The sequence below is a fragment of the Budorcas taxicolor genome, chromosome 11 (assembly GCF_023091745.1).
Source record: "Budorcas taxicolor isolate Tak-1 chromosome 11, Takin1.1, whole genome shotgun sequence".
In the NCBI taxonomy this organism is placed as follows: Eukaryota; Metazoa; Chordata; class Mammalia; order Artiodactyla; family Bovidae; genus Budorcas; species Budorcas taxicolor.
Genome location: NC_068920.1, coordinates 29944219 through 29954896, shown reverse-complemented (window position 1 = coordinate 29954896; position 10678 = coordinate 29944219). Strand labels below are relative to the sequence as shown.

Sequence of the window (10678 nt, the reverse complement as noted above, 5' to 3'; positions counted from 1 at the left end):
CCTGTATTGAACCGTATACATTGAATCACAATAGCTTCCACCTAACTCTTCCCTTAGAAGCCACAAGAATCAATTTCTACATGACATTTTTCTAAAGGCTTGGTTATATCTATCATTTTCTCTATGTCTACTTTTATTCTTTGGTGAGTCACAGAAATGGTTATGATGTGATCTAACTACAGAAAATTTCTAAAGCATATTTTAAAAAGGAAAAGCCTTAGGTAGACTAATTGAGTCTCTATTTTATATAGCTTTCTATTTTCCCATATTGCCAGAAACGTAGCTATTTCATCATGGTATAATGTAAATTTTATTGTGAATCCCTTTTTATATAATACCAACTCTATTTTTTACCCATTAATATGAATCCTATCCTTCACAGAACAGACAATGACTGCCCTTAATATATGTGAAGAGAACTATTGCATCAAACATTGACAAAGCATTTTCACTCCATGTTAAATAAACCTAGGCCTTCAGTAGTTCTTCAAGAGACATAATGTTCTGATTCCTCAGTTCTCCAGTCATTGTTCTGCACAAGCATTTTGGTTTTACAATATATGTATCTTTCAAAATATGAATCCTAGAACTGAAGTCAGTGATTTGTATATTTAATTAACAACAGTTCGTTTATACTGGCTTCTCAGCCCGAATCCCCTATCTGCGGTGATCAGGGTGTCCTCCTACCTCCACATGTGGGGAGTGTACATTTTACATGAGAGATTTGTTCTCTGTTTTCCAGGAGAAAGAGGAGGGTCAGAATTTCCTCCTTGTATCTGCTGCTTCTCAAGCAACTTCAACTCAAAATAATGCCATTGTGATATTTTAAGAGGTGGCTCACCCTGAGCTCCAGGACGAGCAAGACATCTTTATTCATTTTAACCATTAGCACGGCAGTCCTTAAATTGCAGTCCCTGATCTGCACAACCTGAGAATTAATTAGAAATGCAATTCCCAGCCCCTCCCTCCAGACCCCCTACTTTAGAAACTCTAGGAGTGTAAGCGGGTTGACTCCCAGGGATCTTGGATTTTAAAAGCCCTCCAGGTGGTCTTGATGCAGGTTGAAGTTTTAAGATCCACCATGATGTGTCAGAAAATTACACTGAGGCAGAAATGTACCTTGTTACTGTAAGGTATTCAAAGGAAACAAGCTAATTGTGTTTCTTAGTTACTGTATTTTCTGTTTTTGGATTTAGTAGAAGCAGTAATTAAAAAAAGAAGTAGTTAAAGTTATTACAGTGCAACTATTCATCAGTTCAGTTCAGTGAATCAGTCATATCCAACTCTTTGTGACCCCATGGACTGCAGCATGCCAGCTATTCATTAAATCAGCCAAAAACCAACTCACAGTGTGCAAATATTTTTCTCAGCACTTTGATGAGCTCTGAAGGCCATATGGAAGAAGTATAAATTATAATCTATGGTACCTAAGGGAGCTAACATAAGGTTTTCTTCTTACACAAGAAAAGTGCATTGAATAAGCAATGAATATCATTATGTGCTGTGCTAGTTTTATGATTTAGATTCTAATTGCTTTAGGGCTTAAAAGGAGACAGATAACATAGATGGTAAGGGAATCATGAAAAAAACTCCAATAAAGAGTGTGTGATTCAGGTCTAAAATGTAGCTACAAATTTATTTGGTAAATGGAATAGAATAAAATACTTCAATTTAGGATAAATGGAAAGTATAGACATGAGAGAAGATCCAGATAAAATTGTGGAAGTAAAATCACTATGGAACCCAAATATTGTGTTGATGTGGGAATAGTGTTAAAATTTAAGCTATTATCATTAACTTTATATCTATAAGAAGAGGGGGCTTTGTATGGCTTTATGGACTTCTGTTTTATCTCCTGTAATATTTGTGGTGTGTGGAAGCATATTTGAATGTGTATAAAAATGTTATGTTTCCTAAGCTTTTATTCTAGACTCACAGAAGTTTGAGACTCTTTACCAAGTACACAAACCAGTGTTATAAACCCTGAGACTTTAAATATTTCAAGCTTACACTATTTTAGAGGATCATAATGCACCAGTTCTCAGGACTTGTGCAATGACTATAGGTAGACAGTAGGAAATAAGTGCAATCTTTTGTCAGTGACATTTTATTTGAATAAGTTCACAATAATAGTTCTAACAGTAATCAGACTAAAGCAACTTTGGCATATTTTGTTTAACTCTAATTAAATTAAATTAATTTTATTAAATTTATTAAATTATATTAATTTTATTAAATTATTAAAATAAGTAAACTTCAAGGCTTTAACAAGGCCTATCATTTGGGTATTTCTTGATTAAGAAAATCCTTGCAATCAGCCTCTTAAATGCTCCCTTTACATCTTTGTTCCTAAGTGTGTATATAAGGGGGTTCAACATGGGTGTGATGATTCCATAGAAAAGGGATACCATCTTTCCCCGGTCCTTGGAGGCAGGGGATGGTGGTTGCAGGTACATGTAGATAGCAGTGCCATAAAAAAGAGACACCACTATCAAATGGGAGCCACATGTTCCAAATGCCTTTCGCCGACCTTCCACTGATTGTATTCTCAACACTGCTTGGACAATAAAAGCATAGGATATCAGAATGAGTGTCACAGGTATTAGAAGGAATAGCACACTGATAAAGAATAGTTCAGCTTCATTTGCTGTTGTGTCTACACATGACAACTTGAGCAGAGCAGGGACTTCACAGAAGAAGTGATCCACTTCTTTGTGGCCACAGAGTGGCATCTGCAGGGTCAAGGTGGACTGTAATACTGAGTTGCTGAAGCCACTAACCCAGGATATAGCTGCCAGCTGGAGGCAGAGCCTTTGGTGCATGATGATGGAGTAGCGGAGAGGCCGACAAATAGCTACAAACCTATCAAAGGACATGACAGCCAGGAGGAGACATTCAGTGGAACCCAAAGCCAGGAAAATGAAAAGTTGTGCCACACAGCCACCATAACTAATCACCTTCCTGATGCTGCATATGTTTACCAGCATTTGTGGAACTGTACTTGTGGTGTAGCAAAGGTCCAAGAGCGAGAGATTGGTAAGAAAAAAATACATGGGGGTATGGAGCTTGGAATCCAGATGGGACACAACAATTATTGCTAGATTGCCCAGGATGGTCAAGATATAGGAAATCAGGAACACCACAAAGAGTGGAAGCTCCAGCCATGGTCGATCTGAGAAACCTAAGAGGATAAACTCTTGGGGGACACTCTCATTGATGCTATTCATGTTAAATGGTCAGCTCTTGGTTCTCTGGAATATAAAAAGTAAGTTAACAAGCACATTTATTTACTGTCAGTTAGTAATAAGCATTTTGCTAACAGTTTGTATAAACTTATAGAATGATGCTATTAATAATGTGAAAATATATTTACAAAAATATACATATTTATCTTTCCAAGTATTTCAAATATTTCTATTTTTGTTTAAGTGTATTAGGAAAATAAATTTCAAAAATTTTAAAGTATCATCAATTTCCATATTCAAAGAACTTATTCTTTACAAAATATCAAAATTTGATCTTTTGTTATTCTGTAAATTCATTGTTCTCACTTTTTTCTACCCTGGGTACCTACTATTAGATAGATATAGACACAGTTCCTGCCATTTGAATTCATTCTGTGCATGCCTGCTAAGTCACTTCAGTCGTGACCAACTCTTTGCGACCCTATGGACTGTAACCCGCCAGGCTCCTCTGTCCTTGGGATTGTCCAGGTAAGAATACTGGAATGGGTTCCCATGTCCTCCTCCAGGGGATCTTCCCAACCCAGGGATCGAACCCACATCTCCTGCATCTCCTTCTTTGGCAGGTGAGTTCTTTACCCCAATCAACATCTATTTTCTCCTAATGCCAATGAGATTCCCTGTTTAAAAATTGTGTAAATTAAAATTAATTAAAATTGTGTAAATTTCACCCCCCCCCCCGCAAAAAAAGAACATGTAGAAAGTATCAATAATGGACGCAACTGAAGACATATATATATTTTTTATTTTAGAAGCTCAGAATTCATAAGGGATTATTTAATAATCTGGAACTAGACTTGGGCTCATAGGTTACCTTGCCTAATTAGTTACATTATACTGGGAATGTTTCTTATCCTCTGATCTTCATGTTCTTCACTTGTGAAGATAATCGTGCTTTTTTACGTTGTCTTGGTATGAAACATATACACACATTGCTTAGTCTAGACCCCGGCCCTTAGAAACAGAGCAGTGTGGAGGAATAAAGTTAGTGTTTCAAGGCCTCTGAGGTTACTCAGAGAGGAATTACTTATGGTTTATAAAACTATAAAGTTTCTAAGGTTACCAGTGAAAGATGGCTCTGCCAGTTGAAAATTCACCTTCCTTTTTCCTCCTTAGCCCCCAAACTATCAACCCTCAAGGTAAGGATCCTAGTAACCAACTGCTGTGAAGTATAAATGTGATTTTTCAGTGAAAATTGGCTGGCATAGTGCCTGGCACATAGAAACACGGTTATGTTAGTCCAAGTATGATAGTGATGTGGGAATTCTGAGACGCTTTGCCCAACCACTTCAGTCATGTCTGACTCTTTGTGATGCCATGGGCTGTAGCCTGCAAGGCTCCTCTGTCCTTAGAATTCTTCAGGCAACAATACCAGAGTGGGTTGCCATACCCTCTCCTCCAGGGGATCTTTCCAACCCAGAGATCAAACCCACATCTCTTGTGTCCCCTGCATTGCAGGTGGATTCTTTACCTCTGAGTCACACAGGAAGCCCTCTTGAGATGCTTTAAGCAAAAGCTATTCAGCGCCCTGAAATTCCTAAAACTGCTGATATGTCAGTTCTACCTGCTAAATGTGTATTCATCCTGAAGAAATCTTAACAGGACACTCTAAATTATTATATTACTTTATCAATATCAGAATACAAAATTTCATGATTATTCAGGTTCATTTGAAAGTTAGCAATGTGTATTTTAATTTTGTTCTACTTTTTCTGGGACTACTAGTCCCCTAAAAATTGCCTTGCTCTCATTTGACAAAAACTTTGAGAAGCATAGTCATAGATATAGACGTAAAATCATGTTTAAATGTATCTTTAAATGAAAAAAGTAGTTACTGAACATTTGTATAGCATGATTCTATCAGTTTATAAAACAGTATTTTACACATACATGCATAAAGATACTAATACATAAATTTAAAATTACCTTGAAGTATACAGAAGATGGTGGAGAGTAAGCAGAATTATTTATAAATTTACCTGTTTTTTATTCTAATTTTTAACATTAAAAAAAAAAATCTTCACTTAAAATTCCATGGGCAGGAGAGTCTGGTGGGCTACAGTGCTTGGGGCCACAGAAGTTGGATATGACTGAGGGACTGAGCGTGTACACACACACACTCACTCACACACACACACACATCAATTTATTTGCTGTATTTAACTCTCAGACCAGCATTGCTTTAGTTTAATACTTTGATCCCCGTTAGGGTGAAGATTTTTGCAAGAAAATTAATTTTTTAAACTCTTAAAATTATGTCTGAATCTGCAAGGAGTTTTTCTAAGGGATGGATTGTGTGTGTGGCAGGGGGGAAGGTCATTTTGAATTTTATTGGCCAAAAAAAAAAAAAAAATGTTGCCAAGGAATGGAGGAATCAGGCAAAACACGATAAATGGCATCAGTAGAGAGATTACACACAATCCATAATTTCCTTGAGTTGCACAAGTGTTGAACAGATCCCCTCTAGTCCATGTAATTGGGGTGAATGATACTCCCCAGTTTACCCAGGACTACTGAGTTGTCTCCTACTGTGCTTGCAGTTTGGTAACAGAGTCACTTTCATTCTCAGTATTCCTGTTTGGATAAGGTGCAATATCTCTTTAAATGTAATACTGAAGAGTGACACAATTCTTATATTATTGCTCAGAAGGTATCTCATCATGGGGGACATTGCATGTATTTTCTCCTCTCACATGGGCAATGTCCTTTCCTGACTGATCCTAGATAGGATGTTACTTCCTGAAACTCAGTCAAGGAGGTCCTCTCTATGGAAGATTACAGAAGAGGAAATCAGTTAATTTTATTTTAATCAACTGACCCCTCTCCCTCTGAGATTCACAACTTACAAACATGATAAACTGCTTCTGCATCAATATGATATATTAGTTCACATATCTTGTCATATGTAATATCTTCTCATATTCTGTAATTAGTGAGGGCACAGTAAGGGGGAAAATATTTATCACTCCAGCACAAAGCACTGGAGCAGAATAAGATATACAGATGATGGCGCCAGAAAGTAATGAGGAGAGGAAATGGGAGATTTCAGAGCAATGAATTCTTGTATTTTGCATTACACTTTTTTTTGGTCCATTCACCCATCTTTCAAACACACAGTAATCTCAAATATTTATCCATTCTTGAAAGTATATCTTTAGACTAAGTAGTTGTGGTATCATTTTTGCATTTTAGAAGTTTTAAGTAATTTGAATTCTGATTCATATTCCCAGTGTTAGGACTGAAGTGTTTATTAACAAAACAAAAGAACAAAAACCTAGGAAGTCCTTATCTACTTCTCTGAAATTATATCAGACAGACTCCTGAGTATTACCTGTGGACATCTGTTCTAATTGCTTGCAATTGTGGCTATTTCCTGAAAGGCCACTGAGAAGATTCCTCTGCTTTTGAGTAAACGTACATTGCCAGAATCTCAAGATAATGTTCATCTCATTTTGAGTAGCATTCAAGAGGGCAGCAGAAGAAAACATTTGAATTATGTGAGATATCAAAGGGATTAGAAAGGGAATATAACTGGGTTAATACAGATGTTACTGGAAGCTGATAGAAGGAGTTTAGAAAGCTGCTGATGAGATATTAATAAATTTTATCTGTGACATATTAATCTTATATCTATCATCTCTACTGAATTCTCTTATCCCATATCTGACCTTGAACATTCAAAAAGGTAAAGTTTAACAGAGTCTTGGAAGCATCATTTTAAGCAACACTATGGAAAGAGCCTTGAGACAATAGAAGTAACAAGAATTTTAGTCTCCAAATAGCCAGTAAATCATTGTATAATTGAGCAAGTTAATTAATAACTTTGGATATCAGTTACCTTCAGTAAGACTATGGGCATAGTATTTTCCTTTTAGCATGAAAACTGTTTACTGTTACATTTTCTCAAATTATTTCATATCCCTATGAGGTAGGCTTCCAAATACCACAAAGATACCATATTCTTGCAGGAGTAAAAGGATGAATATACTTATGTTAGTCAAAGTATGATAGTGATGTGGGAACTCAGAGACGCTTTGCCCAGTCACTTCAGTCCTGTCCGACTCTGTGACTCAATGAACTGTAGCCCACCAGGCTCCTTTGTCCATGGGGATTCTCCAGGCAAGTATACTGAAATGGCTTGCCATGCCCTCCTCCAGGGGATCTTCCCAACCCAGGGCTTGAATCCAGGTCTCCCATATTGTAGGAGGATTCTTTACTCTCTGAGCCACCAGGGAAACCCAAAAATATGAATAATAGAAGTAATTTTTTCACATGGCTAATACATTGTAGATTGGCTTATCAACACAAGGAAGTTTGTCAAAAATTTCTTCCATTTTATTAAGATTAAATTTGCAGGCAGGAACTGAATTTATATTTTTAGAGAAATTACTTTCCTCAGGTCCTGGAGCTAGTAAATAACAGACTAAAGATTAGAACCTAAGACCGACCTGCTCTAAAGTTCTTATTTCCTTTAGATTTTACAGATATGTTCAAAATATATTTGTATAAAAAACGCTTGAACATATTTGCACATAATATATAATATAATTTGTATGTACATGTGTAACATAGTCTTAACACATATGATATAAAATATAAACTATATCACATATAAAATATATATTTATACAAAATATATAAAAAAGATTTTTAGAAGCTGAAGCTAGATAAATCAGATTTTTTTCTAACAGATAAGTTGTTGGTCTTTGCTGAGATCTGAAATATAAACAGTCCATGAAATGCATGCTTAGAATACTCAAATTTTAGTGTCATTTTTTTGAAATATATGCTACTTACCTCCATCTTAAACATTGGTGATAGATCAATTTTATGTCCAAGAAGACTTGAGTTCAAAATAGGACTAATTTAAAGTGCACAGGTAAAATGACACCTTCATACGCTATTTAGCTGTATAACTGATTTGATGAAAGTCATTCAGCTTCTTTTAGTTACACTCACAGTGTAGCAAGCCATGATGTCTCCATTTAGAGTTAACTGGAAGATAAGAATGAAGTATTACAGATGATCTGAATGGTGTTCTGGCATCACTTGTAATTAGTGCACCAACTGCTGTTTTCAAGTTTTTTTTTTTTTTTTTCCCCAGCTAGTTTTTCAAAATGAATGTGGTTTCTCTATCAATATTGGTATTTGTTTTGGTCTCTGGCAGAAATCTCAAACACTGAATTGCAAGAGTCTTTCCCCATAGTTTATAGAAAATACCCAGTGGGAAGAGAGAAAGAGGAGAGCTTTATGAAGTGATATTCCTCTTTCGTCATTGATTTGCTCAGCAAACCCTTTCTCCAGGGGCTGAATCCTTAACTTTGTCTAAGACAAAATGACAGTGGGGACTAAAATATCTTTCAAAGACAGTTCGGATTTTCTGCAATTGAATTGGAATTTGTTTTCTAGTCTAAACTTACTTATTTCTCTCAGGAAGGAATTTTTATTGCAAGTGTAAATTTGCTGAGAACCCATCTGAGGTTATGCTACCAACCCTTTGATTTGTGTATCAGAAAATAGACTTCAATTTAATTTATCTTAAGAAAATTGCTTAACTTAGTTTATGACACATTTTACATAAAGCAGTTTTAAACAGTTTATGTAGAACCAATATAGTCTATATTTTTTTCATGGATTTTTAAAATTTCCAGGTGTAGTAACCAAGTTCTTCTTCAACTCACAATTATATAGATTGTCTTGTAATTTAAATGTTTTATATTGTAGAATTTATTCTGGCTAAAATGTTATATTTCTATTTTTATGTGCTATCATATTCAAGTTCTTTTCAATTTCTTTTCCAGGTGAGTAGATTTAGAAGACATATATTTATAATTCTGAAAAAAAGATTATGATTTTAACAAACATGGGGAAACCCCACGAATATCCCAATAGGAAACCAATTATATGAATAGACAATTTGTTGTTGTTTAGCCACCAAATCATGTCTGGCTCTTTGTGATTTAGAATACCAAATCCAAATAAACAAGATATATAAGAGAGTGTGACCAAATTCTCAAATAGAGAAAGATATATTAAAATAATGATGATAAACCTCTTCATACTCACCAGACTGGAGGCAAAAGAATTGAAATTTATTGCCAATGAGAATGAAGGAAAAGTGCTACTCTCAGATTACTGGTGAAAATTCAAAGAGTTACAAGTTTTCTTGGGGAAAATATGGCAATGGCTTCTAAAAACTACATAAACTCTCAATCTAGTGCTGTTATTCGCAGGAATCATTCCCCTAGAAAGGACAAATGAACAATAATGGTTGATATAGCAATACTTTAATGACCAATGATGAATAAAAAATATAGGATTTTTTGATAGCAAATTTACTGCATAATATATAATGGAAAAAATAGAAAAAATGGAAAAAATTCATTCATCTGAAACAAGGAATTATTGCACTAACACATGTCTTGGAGATGTTTTCCTGAGGTTTTGCTGAATGAGGAAATCAAAAATGTTGAAACAAATATATTACATGGCCCTACTTTTATAAAACAATAATTTAAGACACTGAAATATGATTTTATTATGTATTGTGTGTCTGTATGAGATTACATGAGAAAATATATAGTTTTTTTAAGAACGACTAATTCTTAATTAACATTGTTATCTAAATAACATGAACATGAGTAATCTGGAAAGGGGCAGAGGGTAATATCTAGAGGAAGATGGGACATGAAGTAAAGCTAGAAAAGAAACAAATTGAGACTTTGTGTATATTTAAAAGTCTTAAAAATTAATGACACTGGTTACTTCTCTATACAAGAATAAGAGTAAGGTTGAAGATGGTTAGGGGAACAAATTGAACTAGAGTATGAATTATCTTTATAGTTTTTTTTTTAAATAGATTGCATTTTAGTGAACAAAAATCACAATTTAAGAAGAAAGTAAAGAAAGGCCTAAAGAAAATATGAATAAAAGTAAATATTCATTCTGCAGAATGGACCAAGTATACCCAAACTGAAATTGTTTCAGAATTCTTTAAATTTAGAAAGTACCAAGTAATGCACACTTATTGAAGATCTTGGAAATAGGGAAGGATCTATTGAGGTTATTATTATTATCCAGACACCAGTGCTGAGTGCTTTGAAAGGACTGTTTCACTAGGTCCTCATAAGTGCCCTGTGTGACAGTCATCCATTATTTCCAAAGATACATAGATATAGAAATAGAGGCTTAGAGTGGTTAAAATAAAATGTGTTAGGAAATTGGTTACATAAGTGGAAGTCCCACTTCTGTTCTTTTCTTTTTTTTTTTTAACCTTCTGGCTCTGCTACCAAAGAGTTATGTGCCTCCCTTCTTACTGTAACTGAAGGTGGGATCCAGCTGGTCCAACACTCAAAAAGCCAATAAAGAGGCCAGGTGGTGGAAAGGAAAGTTTGTTTTAATTTGGATATTAGCAACCAGCGTGAGCCAAGGAGGGG

General features: G+C 35.1%; 1 protein-coding gene across 1 annotated transcript; it reads right to left on the bottom strand.

Annotated features, from left to right (window-relative positions):
- Positions 1–2264: 2264 nt before the first annotated feature.
- Positions 2265–3227, bottom strand: LOC128055549 (olfactory receptor 2B2). The gene has a single exon (XM_052648164.1). The coding sequence runs from the start codon at positions 3225–3227 to the stop codon at positions 2265–2267; it is 963 nt and encodes a 320-aa protein (XP_052504124.1).
- Positions 3228–10678: the final 7451 nt, after the last annotated feature.

Coding starts and splice junctions, on each gene's coding strand:
- LOC128055549 (XM_052648164.1), bottom strand. CDS start 3,227: ATGAATAGCATCAATGAGAGTGTCCCCCAAGAGTTTATCCTCTTAGGT.